We start from the raw sequence: 13849 nt of genomic DNA, 5'->3' as shown, positions 1-13849 counted from the left end.
AAAAAGATTTTATTTATTTATTCATGAGACACACAGGGAGAGAGAGAGAGAGAGAGAGAGAGAGAGGCAGAGGGAGAAGCAGGCTCCATGCAGGGAGCCCGATGTGGGGACTGGATCCCGGGACCCCAGGATCATGCCCTGGGGTGAAGGCGGCGCTAAGCCGCTGAGCCACCCAGGCTGCCGCCAGTAATTCTATTTTTAATTTTTTTCTATTTTTAATTTTTTTAGGGACCTCCACACTGTTTTCTATAGTGGCTGCACCAAGTTACATTTAACAGCAGTGTATGAGGGTTCCCTTTTCTCCATATTCTTACCAACACTTGATATTTCTTGCATTTTTTTACGACATTTTTTTTTTAAGATTTTATTTATTTATTCATAGAGACACAGAGGCAGAGACACAGGCAGAGGGAGAAGCAGGCTCCAAGCAGAGAGCCTGACATGGGACTCGATCCAGGGTCTCCAGGATCACGCCCTGGGCTGCAGGCGGCCCCAAACCGCTGCGCCACCGAGGCTGCCCTCTTGCATTTTTTTTTAAATTTTATTTTTTTTTAAATAAGCTTATGCTTTTTTCTTTTTAAGATAGATTTATTTATTTATTTATTTATTTATTTATTATTATTTATTTATTTATTTATGATAGACACAGAGAGAGAGAGAGGCAGAGACACAAGCAGAGGGAAAAGCAGGCTCCATGCCGGGAGCCTGACGCAGGACTCGATCCCGGGACTCCAGGATTGCGCCCTGGGCCAAAGACAGGCGCCAAACCGCTGAGCCACCCAGGGATCCCCTTTAAGATTTTATTTATTTATTTATGAGAGACACACAGAGAGAGGCAGAGACCTAGGCAGAAGGAGAAGCAGACTCCCTGCAAGGAGCCTGATAGAATTATTTGTTTGTTTTTTTTGATGTTGAGTTGTATTAGTTCTTTTTTTTTTTTAAAGATTTTATTTATTTATTCATGAGAGGCAGAGAGAGAGAGAGAGAGAGAGAGAGAGAGAGAGAGAGAAAGGTAGAGGGAGAATAAGGCTCCCTTGCAAGGAGCCTGCAAGGAGCCTGATGAGGAACTTGATCTCGGACTCCAGGATCATGCCCTGAGCCAAAGGTAGACGCTCGACCACTGAGCCATCTAGGCCTCCTGGATTCCTTTTATTTCTTTTTCTTGTCTGTTGTGGCTAAGACTTCCAATACTGTGTTGAATGAAAGTGGTGAGAGTGGATATTTTTCTCTTGTTTCTCATCTTAGAAAAACTTTTTAGCTTTTTATCACTGAGTATGATGTTAACTGTGTTTTGTTCATATTTGGCCTTTATTATGTTGAAGTATATTCCCTCTAAAGCCACTTTATTGAGAGTTATCATGAACGAATGTTGAATTTCATCAAATGCTTTTACTGCAACTATGATCATACATTTTAATTGTTCATTTTGTTAATGTGGTACCTCACATTGATTTGAAGATACTGAATCATACTTGCATCGATGGAGTAAATCCTACTTGATCACATATTGACCACATACTGTTGAATTTCATTTGCTAATATTTTGGTTGAAGATTTGCAACTATGTTCATCAGGGATCTTAGCCTGTAAATTTCTTTTTTGGAAAGCCTTTGTCTGGTTTTGGTAGCATTGTAGTGCTGGCCTTAAAAGATGAATTTGGAAACCATTCCTGGGATCCCTGGGTGGCGCACCGGTTTGGCGCCTGCCTTTGGCCCAGGGCGCGATCCTGGAGACCCAGGATCGAATCCCACATCCGGCTCCCGGTGCATGGAGCCTGCTTCTCCCTCTGCCTGTGTCTCTGCCTCTCTCTCTCTCTGTGTGTGACTATCATAAATAAAATAAAAATTAAAAAAAAATAAAAAAGGAAACCATTCCTTCCTCTTATATTTTTTGGAATAGTTTGAGAAGTATAGATATTAACTCTTCTTTAAATGTTTGGTAGAATTCACCTGTGAAGCCCTCTGGTTCTAGTCCATTGCCTGCTGGGAGTTTTTTTATTACTGTTTCAATTTTGTCACTAGTAGTTAGTCTTTACATTTTTCTATTTCCTCCTGATTCTATCTTGGAAGATTCTGTGTTTCTAGGAATTTCTCCATTTTTCTAGGTTTTCCAGTTGTTGGCATATAATTTTTCACGTATTCATAGTATTCTCTTAAAATCCTTCATATTCCTCTGGGGTCAGTTGTAACTTCTTTCATTTCTGACTTTATTTACTGGAGTGTTCTCTTTTCTTGATGAGTATGGCTAAAGGTATGTCAATTTTGTATATCTTTTCAAAGAACCAACTCTTAGTTTCATTGATGTTTTCATAGTCTTTATGTCTTTTATTTATGTTCTGTTCTTTATTATTATTATTTTTTCTGTTCTTTATTATTCTTCACCTTCTACTCAGTGTGGATTTCTTTGTTCTTTTTCTAGTTCCTTTAGGTATAAGGTTAGATTGTTTGGAATTTTTCTTGCTTCTTGAGGTAGGCCTTTATCACTATAAGCTTCCCTTTTAGAACTGCTTTTTCTATGTCCCCAAAATTTTGAACCATTGTGTTTCATTTGTTCTAGATATTTAAAAATTTTATTTTTGGTTTCCTCATTGTCCTATTTGTTGTTTAGTAGCATATTGCCTAGCTTCCACGTGTTTGTGTTTTTTTCCAGTTTTTTCTTGTAATTGATTTCTAGTTTCATACCGTGGTAGTCAGAAGAGATATGCTTGATATGATTTCAGTCTTCCTGAGTTTTTTGAGACTTGTTTTGTGGCCTAACATGTGATACATCTTGAGGGTTTTCCATGTGCACTTGAAAAGAATCTATTTTTCTGGTTTTGAATGGCATGCTCTCTCTATATCGGAAGTTCATCTGGTTTAAATATGTCGCTCAAAGCCACTGTTTCCTTATTAAGTTTCTGTTTAATGTTTAATGTTAGAAGGAGCATTGAAAAGTCCCCTACTATTAGTGTATTACTGTCAATTTCTCCCTTTTTTTCTGTTAATATTTGCTTTATATAATTAGGTGCTCCTATCTTGGGTGCATAGTTACTTGCAATTATTATATCCTTTTGTTGGATTGATCCCTCTATCATTATGTAGTACCCTTGTTTGTCTCCTGTTAATCACATTTGTTTTAAAGTATTTTTTCTGACCTAAGTATTGCTATTCCAACATTTTATTTTGCTTCCATTTGCTTGGAATATATTTTTCCATACCTTCACCCTCAATCTGTATGTTTCATAGGTCTGGAATGAATCTCTTGGTCACAGCAGATAAATAGGTCTTGTTTTTTTATCCATTCAACTTTTGTCTTTTGGTTGGAGCAGTTAGTCCATTTACATTTATTTTATTTTTTTTTTAAGATTTTTAATTTATTTGTTCATGAGAGACACACAGAGAGAGAGGCAGAGACACAGGCAGAGGGAGAAGCAGGCCCCCTGCAGGGAGTCCCGATGTGGGAAGCAGGCCCCCTGCAGGGAGTCCCGATGTGGGACTTGATCCCGGGTCTCCAAGATCATGACCTGAGCCAAAGGTAGACGCTCAACCACTGAGCCACCCAGGTGTCCCCTGCCCAGTCCGTTTACATTTAAAGTGATTGTACTTTATGTACTTACTGCCATTTTGTTAATTGTTTTATGATTATTTTTGTAGTTCTCTGTTCCTTTCTTCTCTTGCTCTCTTCCCTTGTAATTTGATGACTTTCTTTTAGTGTTATGCTTGGATTTCTTTCCTTTAAATTTTTTGTGTATCTACTATAGGTTTTGGGTTTGTGGTTACCATGAGATTTCTGTATAACGTCATATATACATATATATATATGTGTGTGTGTGTATGTATATATGTCCAGTTGGTGGTTGCTATTTTAAGTTGATGGTTGCTTAGTTGGAATACATTTTAGAAGCACTACATTTTTACTCTACCCTCCATGTTTTGTGTATATGAAGTCATGTTTTATATCTTTTTATTCTTGTATCCCTCAACTAATTTTTGTAGATATAATTGATTTTGCTACTTTTGTCTTTTAGCCTTTATAGTAGCTTTATAAGTGATTGATCTACTACCTTTACTATATGTTTGCTTTTACTAATGAAATTTTTTCCTTTCATAGTTTTCTTCTAGTTATGGCGTTTTCTGTTCTGTTTAGAGAAACTTCTTGTTAGGCTCATTTAGTGGTGATGAACTCCTTTAACTTGTGTTTGTCTTGGAAACTCTTTATCTCTCCTTTAATTCTGAATGACAGCCTCGCCAGCTAGAATATTCTTCATTGTGGGTGTTTTCCTTTCAGCACTTTGAATATATCAGGCTACTTCCTTCCGCCCTGCAAAATGTTTGCTGAAAAATCAGCTGATAGCTTTATGGAGTTCCCCATGTACCTCAGTATATACTTTTCTGTTGCTGCTTTTAAGATTCTTTATCTTTTAGTTTTCACATTTGACATGAATTATTTGACATTAATTATTATGTGTCTTGGTGTTGTCCTCCTTGGGTTCATATTCTTTGGGGTTCTCTTTGCTTCCTGGAAGTGGATGTCTGTTTTTTTTTTCTCCAGGTTGGGGAAGTTTTCAGCTATTATTTCTTCAAATACGTTTTTGTCTCCTTTCTCTCTTCTCCTTCTCAACCCTTATAGTGCAAACGTTAGTATGCTTGATGTTGTCCCAAAGGTCCCTTAACCTCCTTATTTTTAAAAATTGTTTTTTGTCTTTCAGCTTGAGTGCTTCCCACTACCCTGTCTTCCAGATTGCTGATTCATTCTTCTGCATCCTCTAATCTGCTGTTGATTTCGTCACGTTTGTTTTTCATTTCAGTTATTACATTCTTCACCTCTGATTTTTTATATATATATTCTATCTCTGTTGAAGTTATTAGTGAGTTCGTCCACTTTTTCTCTCAAGTCTAATGAGTAACTTTATGAGCATTACTTTGAACTTTTTATCAGGTACATTACTTGATTTATTTAGCTCTTTTTCTGAGATTTTTGTCTTGTTCTTTTTTTTGGAATATATTCTTCTCTCCCACTTTGTCTGTCCTCCTGTGTTTGTTTCTATGTATGAGGTGGAACAGCTATCTCTTCCGGCCTTGAAGGAGTGGCCTCATGTAGGAACGTCCCCTGTGCAGACTGTGTGTGCTGGCTGCTTTGGATGGTCAGCAGGAGCTGGATTTTGTCTAGGCCAGAGGTCCTGGGGTACTCCATGCTGGAGGCCATCCTGGTGAGATGGCTGGAGCTGAAGCACATTTGGGCTGGGTGGTGCCAGGGCCTTCATGCCAAGTCCACGTGGCAGGATAGCTTGACCTGGAGTAGGCATGAGCCAGGGGTCCTGGGGCATTTGTAGGGAACTCTGTGTCCTAGCTGTCTTGGCAGGGTGGCTGGAGCTAGAGTGAGTGCTGGCTGGGGTTCTCTGTACTGGGGCTGCCCAGGTGTGACAATTAGACCTGGAACAGATGCAGTCTGGGAAGTCTCCCCTTGTAGGACAGATGGCTAGGGGCCTCAACTCTGTTCCCTTCTATGCTCTCAAGGGGGAGGAGAAATGTAAACAGTGGCTGTCACCAGCATCTCCATCCCCAGAGTGAATTCTACAAGTTCTCCTACTCTTTGGTGGATACTCTAGGATTACTAAATGGATTTCCTTCACTCATAGTCTTGTTGCCCTCTAAACTGCTGTTTTGGTTTTGGTTTTGGTTTTTGCTGTGCCCCAAGGCAGGTGAATCTGCAAGGACAGCTCAGTGATATCTCTCCCTCCTGTAGGTCATAGGGTCTGCAGTGGGGTTGCCATTGTCATCCTGTCCCTGTCTCTCCTGCTGTTCTCTCTGTGGTCCCTCTACCCTTTATTCTGCAGAAGCTGTTCAATCAGTCCTCAGTTCTTCTTCAGGAGGAATTTCTTTCTCTGCAGTCTGTGTGTCTGTGGGAGGACATGAATTCAGGGTTTTCCTAGGCTGCCATCTTGGGCTCTTTAGCCAAAAATAGCTACATTTTTTTAGCAGGCAGAATATTCTCATCTGCTTGAGTGAAATGAATCAATGGAACTGTGAATAAATGAATGGAATGAAATAAAATGAATGAATGAAATAAGGAACTGTCACCTATGTATCCTATATGCTTTCAAGGCCCAAGATATAGTTGATATCATCATGGAAGCTCTTCCAAAGCCCTCTCATGTTGGAATTCTCCAAGATAGCTCTCCCATAATTTAAGACAGCACTTGCTGTGGCTTTATTATTATGAAATGGTAGCCTAAACCCATTCAATCTGTAGATGAAGGGAACATATGTAAAGGTTTAAAGTTATTACTAGTCTTTGGTCCACTTTACAATTAGAAAACTTGATAGGCATAGCAATGTGTTTTCTCTTGCCCAGATTTTGTTCTCAGAGTAACTGCCATTCATTCACCAAACTTGTTTTGTGGACATAGTTCAGCTAGGGATTGTGACAAACAGTATAGGGTCTCTGTCCTTGAGACATTTGTGGTGTAAATGGGGAAAATAAAGCATTCATATATGAAAAATAATAATATAACAGCCTAAAATAGATGTCATATGCCCAATAGATGTCTGTCATTAGACAATTATGTAGATACTAAGATGGTAAGGGAGTTTAGAAGAAAAGACAATTTTCTAAGTTGCAGTGATTAGGAAAGGCATCTTGGAAGAGATGGAATTTGACCGTGATGGTGAGATATAGATAGGGAACTATCCCACTCAGTGACACAAAAATGATTTTATCCATATGAATGTTCCTTCCTATCTGAACATAGGATATGTTTTGTTGGTTGCTGCTGTTGAATCTTAAATGTAAGCTTTAAAGTCCATGCTTTGGTGGAAACATTTTCCATACAAAGGAAACCCAATCTTTTTTTTTTTTTTAAGATTTTATTTATTTATTCATGAGAAACACACACAGAGAGAGACAGAGACACAGGCAGAGGGAGAAACAGGCTCCATGCAGGAAGCCTGATATGGGACTCGATCCCGGAACTCCGGGATCATGCCCTGAGTCAAGGCAAACACTCAACCACTGAGCCACCCAGGCATCCCTAGGGAAACCCAATCTTGAAAACAAAGGAATTTGTTACTGTATGAACAGAGCAATGGTTAGTGACATGATTTTTATATACCTAGGAAAATCGGACAAAATACTAACAATTTTGTTTTTGTTTTAGACAGACTACTCTGGTAGTTTACATTTTGTCTTTTCTGGGAATGGTTGTATTTACTTTCACGTTGGACCTTGGATACATTATCATTGTGTTTATTACTGGAGGGGTACTCGGGTAAGCATCATATGTGTTTAGGAGGGTGATAGCATGCTGTTACAATTCTGAAGTATTACTACTGTGGTTTTAAATTTTTAGTTCATTCAAATGCCCTTTAATATTTTAAACTTTAAAGAATCTATCCTGTGCGTATAAATCTATCCATGCATATAAATATTTTAAGTTTTAAGAATCTATCCTATGCATATATATGAGTAATTTTTAGGAGTAAAAAAAGTTGTTTATGTTTTTTTGGTATATATGATAAGTGAAAAATGGATTAGCCTTACTTAGTCCGGGTAACTCTATTTAGTTAGAAAAACAATTGACTTAGCAAATCAGAGGTACATTTTTCTTAAAAAAAAGAAAAATTCAGGAACTGCTTTATTTCTCAGTTCTTTTGTCTTTGGGCTGATTGGTGAATAATAATAGGGCTTTACTTAGACACATTAAGTTCAAAATATTCCGTTATTTGATCACTAGACTAGGCCGGAGAAGGAGAATGATTGCCTCAACATGTGATACTGTCCCTCAGTGAATTTTCTCTATAATTTTGGATTTATCTTCCCAGTTTCTTCATGACTGGTTACCTCCCATTGGGTTTTGAGTTTGCTGTTGAAATCACTTACCCTGAATCTGAAGGTACCTCATCTGGTCTTCTTAATGCTTCTGCACAGGTAAATCTCTGAGTTCTCTTAAATCTGAGGTGATTCATTTGCTAAGTAATATAGTGGATGAAAAATTTCACCTTTCGATGAATGCTTCTAGAAGCTAGATCATATGAATAAAATAGGAAAAGTTCTGGGGAAAACATTTGCACTTATTTCAAAGAAGCAAATTTAACAATAATTTCTCCTACTTTATTTTAGATATTTGGAATTTTGTTCACATTGGCTCAAGGGAAGCTCACGTCAGACTATGGTCCCAAGGCAGGGAACATTTTCCTCTGTACTTGGATGTTTCTAGGCATCATTTTAACAGGTAAATTAGGGCATTTAACAGGTAAATTTTAACAGGTAAATTAGGGCATTTAACAGGTAAATTTTCCTGGCAAAAGTACTTATGTCATATTGTCTTTATATTTAATTCTCATGTATATTGATTCTCAGTGGCTTAGCAGAACTCAAGGGGGAAAAAAGATTAAAAAATAGGATATTACTTTTTTCCAAGGATATGAATCTATTAATTCATTTTTCATATTTTAACTTCAGTACTGTCACCATGCATAAAAAACAAAACCATTGTATCAAAAGTCAATAAAGATCTGAAGTGGGCAGACCTGCTTCGCACTAGCTGTGTGACTTTACACAAGTTATTTAACCTCTCAGATCCTCCTTTTCTCATTCATATAATAGGGTATTGAAAAGGTGGTTCATGAAACTCCTAGCATAGTGTCTGGCACCTAGAATGTGCCTAATCATGTTAGCAATTATTATAATGTGTGGTGGTGGAAATGGCACAGGGAATGTTCAGCCAATTCTTATTTCTTAGGTATTATCAGAATAGACATGGGCAGGAACAAGATAGTGCCCAACTGCTGGAGGAAGAGCACGTAAAAGGACTTTTATCCGTGGTTTGTCCAGGCACATTAGCGTAAAAATGGATTTAGACACTCACGTAGGCTTCTCCTATCATTCATCTCACTTTGCTAATTTCTTTCTGGATTCCTCTTCCCTATTCAGACGGCAGTATAAACTCTCTTGTGCAGGCTACACGGTACTTACCAGCCAAGCCACATATCCTGCCTCCCCTTTGTACTTGCTGCTCCAGTGATTCCAAACTACCTCTGGGTCCAGCTTCCTGGCTATTCTATTCCTGTCTCGCATTCTTTGCATATACTGTTTCCTGCCGGCCTAGAATGCCTTCCTCTCTCTTATCTGCTTGACAAGTTCCTTCTCATCTTTCAAGTTTCTTTCTTTCTTTCTTTCTTTTCTTTTTTTTTTTTTTTTAAGATTTTGTTTATTTATTCATGAGAAACAGAAAGAGGCAGAGACAGAGGCAGAGGGAGAAACAGGCTCCCTGCGGGGAACCCCATGCTGGACTTGATCCTGAGACCGCAGGATCATGCCCTACGCCAAAGGGAGATGTTCAACCACTGAGCTACTCAGGCGTCCCTCATTTTTCAAGTGTCAGTTTGCATGTGTCTCCCTCCTCTGGCAAGCCCTCCTGGATTTTCTCTGGACTGACATAGGCATTTTTTTTTTCTCGCATGCTCCTACTATACCTTCTACATACCTGTGTTGTTGCATTTTATCCTCCAGTGTATAATTGTTTGCATGTCAATATTCCCTTAGATTAGAGGGTGCTCTAGGGAAAGAATTGTGTTTTTCATCTTTGTATCTTTGGTTCCTAGCATCGTGTATTTGTTCACTAATGAGTGACTTGCTAATTAGGTTAGTGGCTTAGAGAAGCACTGGCATTTTTTCATGCTACAAGGCTGCTATTGAATATTATGGTACTACAGTGTGCTAAATGTGACAGTATCAAAAAAGACTTTGTTCTGTTTACAGTACAAAGACTCTTCCAAAGACTCTTTGGTAACTCCATTGATGTTTCTCTGTTTCAGCATTAATCAAGTCTGATCTCAAAAGACACAATATAAATATAGGAATTGCAAACGGTGATATTAAAGCTGTAAGTAATAATTTTTTATGATTATGCTATTGAGGAATGTGTGAAATCAATCTGTCTAGACAGCTAGTTTGGGTTTCCGAGCCAATTGTTGATCTGTCATAATGGCATATACCAGATGCTGTAAGTTTCTTTTATCTCCTGATTCTTTCTAGGTACCAGTTGAAGATAGTCCCACAGATCAAGAATCAAAAACCATGATGATGTCCAAGCAGTCAGAATCGGCAATCTGAAGTGAAAAAAGAAGTTAACCTCATGTGGTAGATGAGTAGTAAGGCTTGGTTTATATGTACGAGAGATGGATACTTAACTTGAAAATTATTATGTGACCTCTGAATACAGTTACTGTTTTCACCTTCATATTAACGTGAGCAAGATTTTGCTTAAAATATTTTGGCTCACATCGTAATAACACTACCATTTATCTACCAAGCATCCCATTGTTAATCTATTGTCGATCAGAATGTAAGCTTCTTAATGTGTACTTTCCAAAAATGTTTTCTTTTTTATAGAAAGTGGAAGGTCAAAAGGCTTTCTAAAATGATAATGTGGAGGTCTAATCCCTTTAAGTCACATAGGAGTACGTAGAATTTAGAACCAAATGTGCATTATATTCCTAATTAGCTCCCTTTCCATTATTCTGACCAACTGTCCAATCTGCCTCAGTGGGAGATACCAACATGGCACTTCCGACCCCCTAAAGGATAGCACTGGGATGAGACTTCCACAGAACCTCTAAGATTTTTCCATTTTCTTATATTCTTGTTAAACAAGGCTTTGTAACATGTACTGTCAATGGCTGTCAAAACTGTTCTGTGTACACACTGAACCCATGACTTTGGTCTTAGACTTGTGTTCTAATTAAGCTAAGGAGTGCAGACATAGGCTCATTGTCTTGAGCTCTCTGCACTACCTTCCTATCATGGTTGGATATGCAAATACTATTTTTTCACTCCAACTTGAAATAGAGGGATTTTGTACCCACTGCCTTGTCCACTATCTTTTTTTCAATGCAGGCATACCTTGGGGATATCGCAGGGTCAGCTCCAGACCATTCAGAATAAAGCAAATATCACAATAAAGTGATTCAAATGAGTTCCTTGGTTTCCCAGTACATATAAAAGTCAGATTTACACTCTTCTGTAGTCGATTAAGTGTGTGGTAGCCTGGAAGAACAATGTACATACCTTATATGAAAAAAGACTTATTGCTAAAAAATGCTAACCATCACCTGAGCTTTTAGCAAGTCATAACCACTGATTACAGATCACTATAATAAATAGAATAATAATGAAAAAGTTTGGAATATTGCAAGAATTACCAAAATGTGACACAGACATGAGCGAGCAAGAGCTTTTGGAAAAATGGCACCAAAAACTTTCTTGATACAGGGTTGCCACAAATCTCCAACTTGTTTAAAAAAACAAAAAACAAAAAATGCAGCATCTGTGAAGGGCAATACATCAAAGCACAATAAGATGAGGTATGCCTGTGTATGACTTTCAAGCAAGAAAATTCCATCCTCTGTGTTGTTGGCTTTCTCGTGATTTCTTGTATCGCACCTCATAGCGTAATACTTTGGCTTGAAGGTTGTGGAGATAAAGAAATTGATGGTAACATAGCCCTGGTGTTTTCATTTGGTGGAGACCTCTTGAAAGGGTGTCTTTGTCCTGCACTATCGTTTGTATGACCGTTCCCCTTCGAGGAATACACTGTGTCCAGGTGCATGCTCCCTCAGTGTGTTGGGGGATTGTATTCTTTTCTTCACCAGAGTGTACCCGGTCTCCATACTGTTGGGAAAAAAGTCTGCTGTTTTACATGCTCAGGGTAAGGAACATAGGACCAAATGTCTTTCTACAGTGCCTACCACTGCGTTTTGTTTACAATAAGAATTTAAATGTTGTTCCTGTCCTGACTTTCTAAGCTGCTAGGGAATATCTTTACAATAATGACATATACACAACCATAATATGTACATTATGTCCACATCAACCCTAAAAAAAGCTGGTCAGGGGATACCCTTGAATATTCTTGGAAGCAAATTAGCGATTCTGATTTGGGCATTTTATATGCATCACCTTACATTGAAATTATAACGTTCTCTTTAATCAAGAGACAGCAAATTATGTAGAATTTTACCCTGGAGAATCTGTCACTGGAAGAACCCAGCTGGGAATCAGGAGCTCTGGGTCTGTGACCTGGATCTGTTTCTAGGTGTCCCTGTCACTCTCCGGCCAGCATTTTTCTCCTCCATAAAATGAATGTATTCACTTTGATCTCAAAGATCTTTTTTGAAAAAAATAAATAAATAAAGATCTTGAGTCTTAAATACTGTTCACCATGCGGTAGACCAAATCACTGAGCCACAGGAACTTAAATCTAGCCAGAGAAGTATCCCCTGGAGAATTGAATGAACAGCTGTGATTGATACTTTGTGGATTTGGGGAATTTACAATCGGTTTTTTTGCTTTTTTATTCAGTTGATGATAGCTCAAGCATAATATGCTGAATCATTAACTTCCTTAGACAATTATATCGCAGGTTTTATGGCCAAAAATATATTCTAAGATCCCTCTTAAATAATTATTTTTATGTTTAAACCATCAATTGTTTAAAATAATCATGTACTTTTTGAGTTTCTGAGCTTTTGACAAAAATTACAAATAAAAGTTAGGAGACTTTGTTTCTGAAAAGCATACATATCTGTCATGTGTATCTTTGTTGATTAGAAAAAGGATGAAATATGATATCATAAAACACAAAATGGATTAATAGTTTTTTCTATATTTTGAGTTAAAGTTGTCTATAACATGTCAGACAAGAATGTCATAATTCTGTCTTGGAAAATGGAGTTGGGTAACCAGCACTTGAGTGAATTTTAATGAAATGATTTTAGAAAGAAATTGGATGCTTTCAAAAGCAGTTTCATTTATAAATGTTGCAAAAACAAAAACACTAGCTTTTGCCTTTTGTGAAGGTTGGGAAAAAATTTAAAAATATGTTTATGTGTAAACTCAAGAGAATTGCCAGAAGAATGTATGTCTGTATTAAGTCATCTTTCATGTTCTAAGTTTTGCTTTTTGTACTATTTGTCTGTATGCTCATTCTTCAGTGTTACAGACCTGAAATAAACTTATTTTTTTAATGCTAATTTTGTATGGCTTTTTTTTTTTTTTTTTTTTTTTTTTTTAGGTCTGATGCTTAGGTACATAGGTACATATGGGGACTAGAATATTTCAAAATGAGCCAAGGGGGGAGAGTGAGGTGTTTTGTGGAACACAAGGAGACAAAGACCACCTGGGTCAGGGCCAACACAGCAACATAGTAAGGGCTTTTTTTTTTTTTTTTAGGATTTTATTTATTTATTCATGAAAGACACAGAGAGATTTGCAGAGACATAGGCAGAGGGAGAAGCAGGCTCCCTGCAGGAGCCTGATGTGGGACTTGATCCCAGGACCCCGGGATCACACCCTGAGCCAAAGGCAGATGCTCAACTGCTGAGCCACCCAGGCGTCCCAATATATACAAAATGTTTAGCAGAAAGCTTGATGTAGCCAACACTCAAAAGTTCTGGCTACTATTTTTATGCATTGATGATTGGAAACTAGCAACATATTACCACTTAAAAGTATTTGGATTTGAAGAGAGAAGTTCCAAGTGACTTACATCAAAAGAATACCAATGAGGAAAATTTGAGGTCCTAGAGAAGGACAGTAGAGAAGATATTTAGGGAGGAAGAGAGCGGTAGCCACATTGTCCACATGGGACCAGGCAGGGGGCTGCCCACTGGACCTCCCCCTGAAGCTAGTCCTGCATGCAAATAAACTGGTTGGCAACATTTAAGGAAATTGTCATTGATTGAGCCTGGAGCCTGGAGGAGAGATTAGTCTAGGACTGTGACTCCCAAAGGTTCTGGTCTCTGGATTCTTTTAGCTTAAGAATCAAAGAACTTGGGCAGCCCAGGTGGTTCAGCGGTTTAGCGCTGCCTTC

At 38.1% G+C, this 13849-nt stretch overlaps 1 protein-coding gene across 2 annotated transcripts in view; it reads left to right on the top strand.

The window, feature by feature from the left end:
• The window catches only part of FLVCR1 (FLVCR heme transporter 1), a 39176-nt gene extending 26172 nt beyond the window's left edge, over positions 1-13004 (top strand). For both annotated transcript variants that reach the window (XM_055319408.1, XM_055319407.1), the window contains 5 exons: positions 7136-7246; positions 7800-7905; positions 8098-8209; positions 9795-9862; positions 10015-13004. In XM_055319408.1, coding sequence (XP_055175383.1) covers positions 7136-7246; positions 7800-7905; positions 8098-8209; positions 9795-9862; positions 10015-10092 — 475 coding nt within the window. In that variant the 3' untranslated portion in view covers positions 10093-13004. The remainder of the gene's footprint in view (positions 1-7135; positions 7247-7799; positions 7906-8097; positions 8210-9794; positions 9863-10014) is intronic.
• The last annotated feature ends 845 nt before the right edge of the window (positions 13005-13849 follow it).

The sequence above is a fragment of the Nyctereutes procyonoides genome, unplaced genomic scaffold (assembly GCF_905146905.1).
Source record: "Nyctereutes procyonoides isolate TBG_1078 unplaced genomic scaffold, NYPRO_anot_genome, whole genome shotgun sequence".
Taxonomy (NCBI): domain Eukaryota; kingdom Metazoa; phylum Chordata; class Mammalia; order Carnivora; family Canidae; genus Nyctereutes; species Nyctereutes procyonoides.
The sequence above is the reverse complement of the archived record's forward strand: the minus strand, read 5'-3'. Positions and strand labels throughout refer to the sequence as shown.